General features: G+C 37.5%; 2 protein-coding genes across 2 annotated transcripts; both read right to left on the bottom strand.

Annotated features, from left to right (window-relative positions):
- Positions 1–3,640: 3,640 nt before the first annotated feature.
- Positions 3,641–6,186, bottom strand: LOC144655659 (prokineticin receptor 2-like). Its single transcript, XM_078515953.1, has one exon. It carries the CDS (start codon positions 5,527–5,529, stop codon positions 4,312–4,314), a length of 1,218 nt encoding a protein of 405 aa, XP_078372079.1. The 5' UTR covers positions 5,530–6,186; the 3' UTR covers positions 3,641–4,311.
- Positions 6,187–8,931: 2,745 nt separating this feature from the next.
- Positions 8,932–10,678, bottom strand: LOC144655673 (neuropeptide Y receptor type 1-like). The gene has a single exon (XM_078515971.1). The coding sequence runs from the start codon at positions 10,317–10,319 to the stop codon at positions 9,267–9,269; it is 1,053 nt and encodes a 350-aa protein (XP_078372097.1). The 5' UTR covers positions 10,320–10,678; the 3' UTR covers positions 8,932–9,266.
- Between the last annotated feature and the right edge of the window lie 3,893 nt (positions 10,679–14,571).

Genomic DNA, 14,571 nt, shown 5'->3' with positions numbered 1-14,571 from the left:
TTAAAAATGAACGGTCCCTTATAAAGAACAAGACGATTTCTTCAACTAGAAAATACTATTCTCTTGTCAAGCCGGAGAACAGTCAACAAGGGTCAAGGCCGTCTTGAATGTCTTTCTCTCCCGCCGAAAGTGGTCAGTAAAAAAATTCCCTAGGGTGCATCTTGGCCAAGTGGAAGTATAAATATTTATAAGCTGATTCTATTTTGCGTTAATTATTAGACCGGCGTTAAATGAGATTTCAATATGAAAACAAACGAAACTTAGAGCAATTTGCAGGCTGCCGTTTCCAACAGCCGTCGTAAAGCCTAAAGGGCTGGAAATTACAAGATACCGGTGGAATTCGCTATTGTTATCTTCTGTAATGTTCGAAGTCATGTCTTAATACCTGAGTAGACGAGACCCTTTATAATTTGGCTGCTCAAAGTTGAGGAAGAGCGACATAAACTTAGCTTTGCTGGAGGCTAGGGTGGTGAATTCTCGTCCCTTGTCACTAAAGTAAAAATAGGACAAATAACAACTCAAAGCAACGAAAGTTCTCAGCTTATAGAATACTTTATGAAGATTCTGAATGTGTAAACAGTTTTTACATTTAATGCAAGAAATTTGGGGTATTTAAAGGTGCATTGTCAAAGCCATTTTAACAAAATAAAAATAGTTTATAACTCAAGGGGAAATTGAACAATAATATTTTTGTAGCAAGAATTTGATCCAAGACATACAGGGGCATATCTGCCTTTACTACCACTAAAATTGCCTAGGAACGGCCCTGACATAAAATACAATAACAGGACTTTTTACGGGAGTATGTCACAGGAAATATAAAAGGGAGAATTCTAGGATCTTCATGCAGAAGCATTGAACAACTCATGACATACTCGAAATTCTGACCATTTCAAGCCTGCCAAGTTTAGTGGCACAAGGATAAATCCAACAGGAGCTACTCTATCTACAATGAATGCATGTCTGTGTAGCAAGTGTCTTAATTGTTCAAATACGCCTTATTTTTCGCACCTTCTACCCTGATTGATTCTTGTGCGAGTTCTGCCTTCCTGCCATGTTTCTTAGGTCAGCAATGTATAATTCCAGTGGTGAGTAACAAACTTTTGCCCTGTATAAGGTCTTCTATTCCCGTTTTTCCCAGCACTCATTGAATTCATGCTGTATCATTCAAAGGGAAACCATGAATAGGGAATTTTAGTATTAACAGTTTGTATTTATATATCTACTCCTTTGAGTGTATGAAATGGCTAGGTCACACCTTACCGATGCCTTCCTGTACCATCAAAAGGCAAGCTTTGACCTGAAATCCTCAAGGGAGTCAAAAGAGAGGTAGACCATGATCATGAAACACCTGGAGACGTTCGCTAAAAGCAGAGATCAAGTCCATGGGCAAGAGTTGGTACCAGCTAGAGAAGGATGCACAGGACAGGATGCTATGACGAGAGACTGTTGATAGTCTATACTCCTGAGAAGGAGTCGAGTGAAGGGCTACTACTACTTATTAACATGTTAACTTAAACCTATTTTATATTTTCGTGCTGTTCGTCTATGGGGAATACACTTCGTGTATTTGTGGGGATGAAGTGCTCTGTACCATTTGCCCTTTTGCCCCATAGCCTCGCAGGGTCAGCTTTCCCCTTATAGTGGAGTCCCCCAGTGTTGCTGTTGTTGGTTGTTGTGATTGTTCCCAAGGGTCCTAGAGATTAGGACCCCAGTTTCTTGGGAACCAGGGCATGTGGTTGTGTTTGTTCCCAAGGGTCCTAGAGATTAGGACCCCAGTTTCTTGGGAACTAGGACTTCCTGAAAGGAAGGAGAGGATTCCAGTCTCTCGTTGCCAACCAACTAACCTGTGATACATGTACCCTGCATGATTCTTATTGATGATTCTGATTGGCAACTGGAGCACTTCATCCCTTATCCCTTTTCTCCCACTGAACTTGTTGTCTTGTTTTGACTTCATAGGTTGGGAACATTAAAGCAAATTTATATGTAATATAAATGCCAATTTACATGTAATATAAATTAAAGTTAATGTGACAACCATGGAAGGAGTTCAGAGAAGTCATAAGATCACTCTATTCAAATACGCAGATCTGTCACGCTATATGCTGCAAGACCATCACTCTTGCGTTACATTCCAAGGTCAAACTCACTTCCAGAGTGTGATGCGCTATTCGGGCTGGCCAATCACATCGCCCCTTTTCTATTATGTCAATCAAGGCCATGCGGTTTTATCTAGACTTGAGTAGTTTTACTTCAAATTCTCTGAGCTCCCTAAAAGAGTTTTCACAATAATTCCCACCCACCCAACCCTCTTTGGTTCTCTTTTAGCTTAGTATTTGTAAAAATGTAGGCAATGTTCTAGTTCTACGCACATATCCGGCTATGTTAAGGGTGTTTATTATATTACTATTACTATTTTTAAACGTTAGCCATAGCTGATGGACAAAAGAAGCAAGCCCGCATTTATAGACATTATTCTAATAATTATTATTTCCATTTTGTATGCTTACTTACGTTCAGAGCTGATGGACTTAAGCAGCATGCCTGCTTACAGAAACATTGTTTTTTTTATATTGTTACCATTTTGTATGCTAGCTCAGGCTTAGAGCTGTTGGACTTGAGCAATGTGTCTTCTTTTGAGATATTGATATACATATAACCGTTAGCTTTAGTGTCAAGCTGGCATATACTAACTCGACCATTCTGTTATTCGATTACTGTCTCTTCTGAACTTATTCAATAGCTTTAGAACATCTTAACTAAGCATTGTCTTTTCTTATAATTAATAAACCACGGGAGGGGATGAAGAGCTCTGTACCATTCGCCCTTTTGCCCCATAGCCTCACAGGGTCAGCTTTCCCCTTATAGTGGAGCCCCCCAGTGTTGCTGTTGTTGGTTGTTGTGATTGTTCCCAAGGGTCCTAGAGATTAGGACCCCAGTTTCTTGGGAACGTTCCGAAGGGTCCTAGAGATTAGGACCCCAGTTTCTTGGGAACTAGGGCTTCCTGAAAGGAAGGAGAGGATTCCAGTCTCTCGTTGCTAACCAACTAACCTGTGATACATGTACCCTGCATGATTCTTATTGATGATTCTGATTGGCAACTGGAGCACTTCATCCCTTACCCCTTTTCTCTCACTGAACTTGTTGTCTTGTTTTGACTTGGCTTGGCTTGACATGGGTTGGGAACATTAATATTTGGTTTATTGCATTGTTATGTAATGTACCTGCATATGTATGTTTATCAATAATAATAATAATAATAATAATAATAATAATAATAATAATAATAATAATAATAATAATAATAATAATAATAATAATAATAATAATAATAATAATAATAATAATAATAATAAAATCTTTGTCATATATGTTCCCGGTAGACCGGGCTGGCCAAGTTACCGAGATCTCGGCTCACTCCAATTTCCTTTGTAAAATTTTTTAAGTGTTCATACGAAAAGGCGGGCCAGCCTGGTTACCGATTTCTCGGTTTCTCGATTTCTCGATTTTTCGGCAAACGGGAAGAAAAATTTCCTATATAAACACTCCAGTCTGGTCACCGGGATGCAACATGTTGTTTTTTTTTGAGAAAATAGCTTTTCTTTCGTAACTGACAGTCAAAATGGCATAATTTTCCCTTGTACCTATTTCCCCTACAGAAACATGCGAATTAGCTTTATTAGTAAAGTTACAAGTGTCGATAAAGCTATAATAGTCGCGAACGATGCAACTTTATGTGTCGCCTTTTAGGTTTCGTCTCTTGAATTTTATCCCCGTCGACCGGGCTTAAATTTTCCATATGAACAGACGACAAAATCCGCTCTGGTAACCGATAAAGACCGTAATCCGGACTCATGTGGAGAGGCCCTTAAAGTAAAAAAAAAACAACAAAGATTAAGGTACAGTTTTATTTCGGGACAACTCAGTTCTCCTCCCTTAATAAAAATAATAATCTTATAAACTCCCGCTCGGATATTCTTGACCAAGGCCATCCTCCGATCGCTCTTTTCAGTTCAAAGGGGACTATTAAAATACATCAAAATAATGTAGAAGAAAATGAGGAATGCAGTTGACGAATTTGTAGAAGTCTCACAATATTTTTTTAAAGACCTGTCATTAGTCTGCATTCGCTAAACAAAATAATAAAATTTGAAAGCCTTGTTCTTATGATTCACTCACAGCTTTTATTCTAAAAGAAATAAAATGAAAAAGAAGTGTCCGATAAAGTCTTAACTTACAGAATGTTTGTCCCCAAAACCCAGACACAGTTATGTAGGAGATGGCGCCACGTTTAAAGTCCTGTCAATACTAGCTCTGCGGTGTTGAATTATTGTTTTTAGAAGTTACCCTATTCGCCGCAAATGAAGGCGTTGAGACATTAGAATGACTGTTCTCACTACTCATCACTGAGGTCATTCTTAGTGCAGAATCAGACAAGGACTGTCGTAACTCAATCCGACGGCTGTAGATTGAACCCGACTCACCCTTAGCTTTTCTGTCTGTTGACACAGACTGTTGACGTTTTTGTTTACACATAAACTTCAGCTCACGAGAAAAACTTCTCACGAAAATGAAACAAATGCATGGATTCACTGCACAATAGGAGCTTGCCAAAACGCGAGATACATAATATACCACCTCAAAACTTTTACTACATTTAGGAACCACTTCCGGATAAAAGAGTTCGAGAAAAGCGAACCCAATATAGAGCGTCCAGCATATTAAAAATGCTGTTACAGTAGCAATGACCATCCTTTGTAAATTCCTGTTACGTTCCTTATTTCGTCTTGCTCCATTGTCAGTTCGATTTGTCGCCATTTTGTCCCTTCGAAGCTTGATTACCACCGTAGTGTAGAGAACAGATATAACAAGTAGCGGTATGAACAAGACTGTAACATATAAAAGTATGTTGTAGCCAAGGTGTGTTGATTGGTGGTCGAAGGCAGGTCCCCAGTTGGGTTGACATACTAGGCGATCAGCATCGCCATCGGCTATCAGTCGAAACGTGTAAAAATATGGAGCGTGAATTGCCATGGCCATGATCCAAGTAGAAGCGACGAGAAAGCGACGTATTTTCACGGTGATGTTCTTATACAGTAAGGGATATACAACTGCAAAGAATCGTTCAAAGGCGATTAAAACTAGACACTGCGTTGACACCGACAACGATATGTCGCTAAGGAAAGTGCACATCTTGCAGAGAAACAGACCGCCTTTTCCGTGAACTAGGAAAGCATTGGAACTGATGGCTTCTCTTGTAATCAGTCGAGGGATTAGAAACATCGCTACCAGAAGGTCGGATGCAGCCATGTTAGCAATAAGAAGCATGATGGGTTCTTTCATTCTCACGAAGGCTGTAAGGAGGAGCATGTTTCCCACCAAGGCCAGTAACAGAGTGAAGACATGGATTGTTATGGTAACTTGCCTTGGACCCACTACAATCGCACAATGTTCCGTTGAATTAGTGTTGTTAATGATTGCACCAACATCGCCTAAAACTTTGGAGACGTTAATGGCCGAATGCATCAGTGATTTGATCCAATCTCTTGTGGATCGGCTTTACTCCAGTTCGGAATATTTCATGTCAAATATTGGTCAAAGACGAACATCGCGTGGGGAAACAAATTCCGGATGTCAAAATATGTCGTATACCGATACGAAAAACGACTTTTCGTTTATAATATTTAGCAGAACAGAGTTTAAATAGCATTGTTATAGCCTTGACCCTTCTGAAACATTGAATTAAATATTCATATTCCTGTGTCACGTCAACACTTTCTACTTTGATCACGAAGCTGTCGACAGGCATTAATACTTTTAAGTCCCCCAACAGACAGTCATGCAGGGTCGATTTTCTTATTGCACACCGACAAGCCAAATTAATGATTACTTTATCATACGTGAAGGTGAAACATGGGCGAGTTATTTACAAAAAATGTATTTCTGAATTCAAGTCAGCGATCCACTTTTAACGAGTGTTATTTACGTAATAAACCGCACTTCTTACGGGTTCACCGATGCAATAAACCAACACGGGATGTTGTGAGAACGCGACAAAACAAGCTTGTAAATCACTCGCCTAAAGGCCCGTGATTTATAAGAATTTCTCGTATTCTTCCAACATCACAAGAGAAAAAAAATCACAATTCAAGGATTTCGTACTGAAATTGCCATTAAATATGAAACGGAAAGTAAGATCAAAAAGAAAGATTATTTTAAAAAAAAGTGGGTACTAATCCCAAACTAATTTATGTAATTTATATTTTTTGTTAGACACGTAGATGGCATTATTATTATTTGAACTATTTGAACAGCATGACAACTGTAACTGTCTTTTTTTCTTTCTTTCTTCTTTTTACATTGTTTAAAGCACAAAGTTAATTAAGATATTTTCCCTTCTGTTTTATCTCTTAATATTCAAGCTTTGTAGTATTGTTAGTATTAATTTTTGTGAGCAATGTAATGGCGTTTGTATCTTTCATGTGAATAATCTATAAGTAAATAATCTCGGTACTGTTAGTTAATATATAAGTGTGTTCGTCATCATTGTATTTTATAGAGTTGTTATCGTAAGCTAACTACATATTTATCTCTGATCGTAAGTTAATTGTAGGTAATTTATTCTTCTGTAAGTAACTTTAACGTAAGTAGCGTATATCATTGTAACTTATTTTTTGTTAGTAATTATTCTTGTTTTGTAGTATTGTTAGTACGTTTAACGGTTGTAATGGACAATGTAGACGCGCTTCTTGTGAATTGTCGGTACTGTAAGTTATTTTAGTATGTTTTGTAATTGTTGTGTCAAATGCAGAATAAAAAATAAATAAATAAAAACAAGAGAAAAAAAAGTATGGAAGGGAGAAAAGTTAATTTAAATTACATCATCCAGTTGCTTTATCTATAACCATATCTATCGGACGCCGCGGGTAAACCAATGACGACATTGGCTGAAAGAAAGAAAGCACAGATTCAGATCCACAGACAAAATTTATTGAGAAAATTCATCTAGCTGACGGGAAACAAAAATCGCTATGAACTCATAAGAAAAGAAAAACAACGTCGTTGTCCATTTAATTTATACAATAACCGAGCTATTGCGCGCGCTGTGATTGGTTGATGCCTGTCATCTATTAAAGCACAGACGCACAGATGACGTTACGGGGTGGTGTGACTCGCGCGCGTGATGAAGAGTTCATAGTCAGAGTTGTCGGCAAAGTTTTTCAAACTCGCGGGGCCACAACAAAGCAAAAAAGTTCAGCTAAATTACAAATCTACAGTGAGAAAAAATACACCAAACGTCCTTCACTTTTCGAAGCATTTTACTGGGCTAAACAAGCTTGAAGAAGACAGTTAATTATTTGACAAATTATCGAAATCTGTATGAAAGTGTTTGACCGATGTCGTACGAGGAAAACAAATGAATGGCGGTTTAATGCTTAGGTTAATGTCACAGACTTTCGAAATCGGAATAAAGGTTAGTTTTTTTCATTGACTTTCAATTGACCATTTTTCTTTCTGTTTATTCAATCGGATTAACAGTGATTCGTGTTAACGAAAACTTAATAGTGAAATCAAAACAACTTTGCTCATCGGCACGGCGGCATTGCTCACACTGAAGTGTGCTGAAGTCCTGTGTTATTACATAAAACAAATAGATTCCATTTTGCCGTGGGTCTGTTCAGTTATAGATCACAGAAGACGTCAAAATGTGGTATGAACATCAGTGACCCACTCGCCTTCGGCTCGTGGGCCACTTCTTTTGTTCATACCACATTTTGACGTCATCTGTGATCTATAACTGAACAGACGCACGGCAAAATGGAATCTATTTGTTCAATAAATAGTCCTGAACATTGGGATTATAAAAGTACCCATTGCAAAAGAAATATACCTGATGCAAAAGAAATGCCACAAAGAATAAAATACATCTAAGAGAGAAAAAAATTGGAAGTCTGCGTGGTGAAAAATGTTGCAACTAATGGTGTCTCTTGTAATTACGCAAGGGATTTACAACGTAAAAAAACTACCATAAGAAGGTCGGATGCAGCCATGTTAGCATTTTTCGTTTATTTTATCAAAATCAGTTATTGCAGAGCGTTACCAGCACAGCATGCTTACAGAGTAGAGTATTGTTATGTTAACTTGGTGGCTTGGTGTCATAGAAACTCCACCATGGCGCAATTTCTCCCTAAATATGTTTCGTTGCTGCTTACACCAAATCATCTTACGTTTCTGTAGAAACGTTTATGTATGGAACCACTACATACGCGCAAAACGACGGCTCCAATTTAACTGCAGCTGTTTTGAGTTATTCTGACTGGCAGAACGACAGTTTGTAGATAGCTCGATGTAGTTTTTTTAGCTGAAGAATGGTTCTTTTGGAAATTAAACTTATCTAGGAAGCCAATGTTCAATTCTTGCCAAAATACACCATAATGATCAAATATGACCAAATTTAAATTTTTTACCCGTCACTTAGTCACAAAGGTTACCATAGCAACGATTGACGTTTTCTTTTGTTCTCAAACAAGCTTGATTTTCTCGAAATCTAGATTGACTCTCTCTAGATTTCGAGAAAATCAAGCTTGTTTGAGAACAAAAGAAAACGTCAGTGGTTGCTATGGTAACCTTTGTGATAAAGTGACGGGTAGAAAATTAACATTTGGTCATATTTAATCATTATGGTGTATTTTGGCAAAAATCGAACATTGGCTTCCTAGATAAGTTTAATTTTCAAAACAACCACCCTTCGGCTAAAAAAAACTACATCGAGCTTCCTTAATCTTACATTGTCCAAAAAGAGAAATATTCATATTCATGTTGGAATTAAACAACAGTCGTCATAACTGAAACACATCACGATTCTGGTATTATTAAATAGAAATAAAAAACAACGCTTATAACGGTAAGCGACATGACTTTTATTAACTTATTTAAAGTACAAGTACGAAAGTTACCATCCTAAATATTATTGTACGCTTTGTTGAAGAGATATATTTTTGCATTTAAAGTGTTCTAGATACTTTCTATTTCAAATTATTCTCTTTGAAGACTTTCTCTGTAACTACATTTCACCAAAAGGCTTAAGAAGCCTACGATATTGCATATCATTTTGATTATCAAGAAGAGATCACCACAAGTTGCTTCTTATACGTCCATAGTTATAAACCTCTGAGCTCTGAGCTTACCACACCAAAAGAAACAAAAAAATATTAATATCACAAGAAGAGTGCACGACCCAGCAATGGGAACAAAAAAAGCTACTATTGAATTCTAGTTTCCATATCGGTGGAACTCTTCTTCCGTGTTATTGTATTAATAGATTTCAGACTCAGGTTTTTACGAATTCGCCGCATAAAAGTAAAGCAAATACATGGATTCACTACGCAATGGCACAACGAAAACAAAATGGCAAACTGGCCAAATATTTCAAAGCCTAGACTACAGTGAGGGATTGAGCTTGAAAAATAAAGATGAAGAAACTGAACGACAAGAAAAGGTAACCAGCACGAGGCAAATGCCAAAACGATCACTGCAGACATTTTAAGCAGCTTTTTGTTCCTTTTCTTGTGTCGTTGATTGACGATGGAAGAACGAAAAGGCGCCATTTCATCGTTTTTTAATTTCAGGAAGGTTATAGTTTGTAACATAGAAACTGTTACTAGTGGCACAATCAAAACAGTAACAAGTAACGCAGTGTAGTAGCGGGTATGTGTTGACTTGTGATTGAAGGCCGGCTCCCAGTTTGTGATACAGAAAGCTTCTCCATGTTTTGTCTCCAAACTGAAAGTATAGAAATATGGAGAATGAATCGCCATCGCTAAAATCCAAGTAGAAATGATGAAAAGCCGTCGCTTTTTGACAGTGATGCGACGATATTTTCGTGGGAATACCACAGCCACCAACCTTACAACGGTAATTAGAACCAAGGACAGTGTAGACACAGCAATGGTAACATCCGCGACAAAAGCACAAATCTTACAGAGGATCTCCCCAATCCATCCGTGGACTACAAAAACCGTCGACTCCTTAATATGGACCACTATCTCTCGAGGAAAGTGAACTATGGAGAAGAACAAATCTGAAATAGCTATGTTGGCTAGTATAAGGTTCATAGTCATATTTGATTTGAGATAGGCGAAGATAAGCAGGGTGTTTCCCACAAGCGAAGCAATGAGAAGGGCGCTGTATATGGTTACGTAACTTATCATGATAGCTACGAAATCAACTGGCAGCAAACACGTTCCATTTTCGTCTTTGTCGCGTTGAAATCCGTCTTTACTGCAACAATTTGTCGAGAAGTTGTTAGCGAGCATTGTGATGATAATAATCAGCCCTTTTATAGAAGCAAGTTCGATAGATGTAATAACGATAACCCTTATTTGAAGTCAAAACAGTAACCTGGCAAGAAAGACAATTTCCACTGATCAGCGATGTCGCAATAACATTGATTATGTCTATTTACTTTGTGACTTTGATACAAATGTATCTGAAATCCAGTATGTTTTTCTTTATATCATGCACATTTGCCGTTAGATATATTATTCATAGCATTTTTATGGTAAAAATGCTGTGCTATGGTAACTTCCCTTAGGGTGACAGGATCGGAGCTCCTCGTATACAGCTGCGTGTACCCTCATTGTCTCAAAAAACGTGCGGGCTTGCAGTTATTGTAAATGACTGTAAAATAACACCTGAACTGCAAAACTTGTGTTTGTTTGAATTATTGCACCGTCATGTTACCGCAATTACAGGTATATTCACGTCCACAGATAATTTTTAATTTTTGTTACTTTGAATAATTGTGTTTTGCGGCTGCCTTCAAAGTAGAGTAAATTATTTTTCCTTAAATGTGCTTGTCATTCCCTTTAGTAGGCTCGCAGGATGTTGAAGCTGAGGGACCTATCTGGACATCATAATCGGTGGTTACAGCAGTTCGGCGGATTACCAGACCTGGATATATGATTTCCTGTGTTCTAATTGGCTCATTCACCGACCAAAACATTGTTAAGACCGCGAAAGGACTAAGCTCCAGTAGGACGCTGAGCAAATACGGCGTCGGTCCCCGAGTCTTCCATGAACGAATATAACAAGCTCGAATGGTATAAGTAGAATCCCGATTTACTTACGTTTTCTTGAACCTCGAGCTCCGCATAACTAAAACCAGTGGTTGTTTTCCTTGGATTTATGTCACTTATGGATTTACGCTTCAATTTAACGCACGCTTTCTCGCTGTACTTTTCATTATAAATGATTTTTTGCACAAGATTTCGTTTTAAAGGCTGACAGCCAAAGCATCATAAACGAAAAAAAGATGCTTCGGCCTTAATGTGTCTAATGCAGCTAAAAAGAATTTTTCATCAGGCTATTATGACAGTTGAGGTATTGTATTACACGTTTCAAAGAGAGATTCACGTTGCGCCCGAAATGAGAGCCTGCTCGCAGGCTAAATACAATTTAGCTCAGATTTTTTTAAGATATGATCATTTCTTTCTCACGTGCAATGTTTGAGTTATTAATAAAACCATTTACTCTTCAAAAAATGTTCCAGGTACATGTACATGACGTATGTTAGGACTATCCTGATAACATTATTCCTTGAGGTAAAAAATGTAATTAATTATTATTTGTTTCTAAAAATTGACTGCCACTACAGCTTTCAATTCCGGCGCAGAATTCAGATTTCAACAAACCCACGTTAGATATCTTTCTTTGCTGCTGCCCCAGACACTTCAATCACTTTCTGTTTATACTCAAAATTTTGCAGTGTTTGTATTTTGTGTGCAAGCAGACTTGAAACAAACATTTACAGTAACTTGATTATAGCATTCAATATCACTCATTCAAAAGTTATTTTATTATGTTTATTGATCGTATCATAACTTCCTTTTCCTGTTACAGCTTTCTTGCCATAACCTGCAAAAAAATACGATTTAGCAAATTGTATTAGTGCAATGAGAGCAGCTCAACTCATATAATTATTTCATCCTATTACATGTACATGTATTAGCTATCACTGGGAAGTAAAAATGATTCTGTCAGAATTTGCATACTGTTGAAGTGTAGATTTTAGCTAGATCAAGACTCCCAAACAATTATTCTACCATTTCCCTCCACAGCCACTAAAATTTCACGAAAAGATGATAGCCTCATTTTTTTTTAATTGTGCATTTAATGTACTGTATGGTGCTTTACCATGTGGACATTCCGCCATTATTGGACAGCAAGAGATAGTTTTAATTTGGTGAAAAAGGTTTGTTGACATAGATACCATGGGTGATGATACAAAGAAAAAAAGATTTGTCAAAACAGCACATGTACCAGGCCAGCCCGGATTCTCCCCATACCCCAATCATGTCTGTGTTGCTAGTAGAAGATTAATCCGATCCACGGTTTCAAACAACTCCTTTTATTTAACAGTCATCGTAGGGAGTGTAGGGAGTGTAGACGTTCAAAATCTAAATTACAGAGCAGTGTTAGTAAAAGGCAAAAGTCAGTTCAAACCAAAGAAATATATTTACCTAGTGGCGTTTCATAGTTCTTCTGACTAGCAAGTCGTAGAGTTGTAAATTACATCTACACTGTATGACGTCATCGCATTATACTAATTACGAAATGTTCGAGTGTTGCGGCCTTAATTAGCTTGCGCTAATAAATTACATATTTAACAATACAATGTCCACCTTAATTACCAGGTGGCTAGTTTCGCGTTTTGTCTTGTTTTTCATCCATAATAAAAAATCTGTACTTGTCAGAATTCAAAGGATCCTATATGTAGGATCGTAAGAAAACGTAAAAAAACGTTAGATTGTCCCGCAGTTGATCACAAGGCGTTGTGCTCTTAAAGATGATTGATGATGGCTATTTTTCCTTTTGTTATTCGGATGATAAAGAAAAACAATAAGGGCCCATTCGCACTATAAGACAGGTTTGAAATGTCTTGACAGTTTTGAAAAAAATTGTCGCGACAATTTGTCAGAGACATCCTGAAGGGAACAAAAGGTAAATATTAGTACAAAAGCTTTGCACGTGCTTTTGTCATTCCTTTATTTCTTAGCGCGGCCGTTTTAACAAATTATCCTAGTCCAAACAAGTTGTTCGCACTTGTTTTTGCAAGTGTTTTCACTAAAAATGACAAAATGTATCGCGTGTGCAACGCAGACCAATCATAAGACAACTGCCTCTTTATTATTATGTATTCTTGGACTGACAAATTCGGTCTATAACTTCTAAACCAAAACATTCAAGATGGCGGTGCTGCAAACGCACACACGAAAAAAAAGGCACGCATAATTATTAAGCCAGCGAAATAAAGGGGCATAAATTACATCTTCCTTCTAAGGAAAAATACAAAATGAATCCAACGATCAAGGATGACATACGAACAGGAGCCACTATGTTGTAAGTACCTGCGGGAGCCTTTTAAAAGTCGGAAACTGGCAGCGACAGGATTGACAAATAATATTCCAACTCATCTGGAAAGTTGTATCGTATTTCACTTGCTATACATTTATAAATGTAATTTTTCCCTTTTAAGGGTATTTCTCTCATGAGCTAAGGATCTATAAATGTCCACAGTCTTTATAAAAAGTAAAAATGTACACGGAGATTGATCCCGGCGTTTATAGTATTGGACTGATATCGAATTAAAAATCTTATTGCGGGCCCAAGAGAAGCCCGCAACCCTAATCTTGACAGTGACCAGCGGATTACGTACCAAGCGTGCCAACACGTTTATTAACAGGCCAGCTCAATCCGGAAGTTGAAAATTTCTTCTTCCACCAAGAACTATTAGAATTCGAAAAAAATGTGTCAATCTCAACAGTTTGTCACATATTAAAAGATGGAAAAAATTCAAACTTATGTTTTGCAGACGTTCTTTAGGCGTTGCTGTAGAAGATTTGGTGTGCTGGAATCAGATAAACGGCGGCAAAACGAATGATTGAACACTGACAACATAGCGTGTTCAACGACCGATCTAAGATCACATCTTGATTCACATCGCTTACTCGATTATACTTCGCAAAACTGTCAATCAAAAAACAACTCTGATTGGTTCGCGACAATAGAAAACGATAAAATCCTGCATTCCTTGCGTGACGCGTTACTCGGAATAATTTTCTTTTGTGCAGTAATTTACCAAATTTACTATATAGTATTTTGCGACCTGTTTTATGACTTTATAGAATAATTGCCGTGAAACATGAATGTATTTTGCAATCTTAGATTACGCATGCTCTTACCAGTACCTCCGCTTATTGCTCACACGACTCTTTATAGGCCCGCACGCTCTAACCCGTGGATACCACTAGTTTTATATAAGGCATTATTATGCCTTTCCATCCTCCGTGTTTGAATACATGAAGATGTACAAGGCTTTTAATAGCCCCATTCACGTTTGTATAAAAATACTGCTGTGTTGTCTCAAACGAAATCGCAAATCACCTTCCAAATGTAGTTAAAACACATCAACAGTCGACGAAAAACATTCTTGCTTCAACCTGCTCTCAACGTGTTTTTGAATTTTAAACTGACTGAATTATTCAAACTGAATAGTATTCGGCGTAT

The sequence above is a fragment of the Oculina patagonica genome, chromosome 5 (assembly GCF_052425735.1).
Source record: "Oculina patagonica isolate OP01 chromosome 5, crgOcupat, whole genome shotgun sequence".
NCBI classification, from domain to species: domain Eukaryota; kingdom Metazoa; phylum Cnidaria; class Anthozoa; order Scleractinia; family Oculinidae; genus Oculina; species Oculina patagonica.
Note: the sequence above shows the minus strand (reverse complement) of the source record. Positions and strands in the feature narration are given on the sequence as shown.

Coding starts and splice junctions, on each gene's coding strand:
- LOC144655673 (XM_078515971.1), bottom strand. CDS start 10,319: ATGCTCGCTAACAACTTCTCGACAAATTGTTGCAGTAAAGACGGATTT.
- LOC144655659 (XM_078515953.1), bottom strand. CDS start 5,529: ATGCATTCGGCCATTAACGTCTCCAAAGTTTTAGGCGATGTTGGTGCA.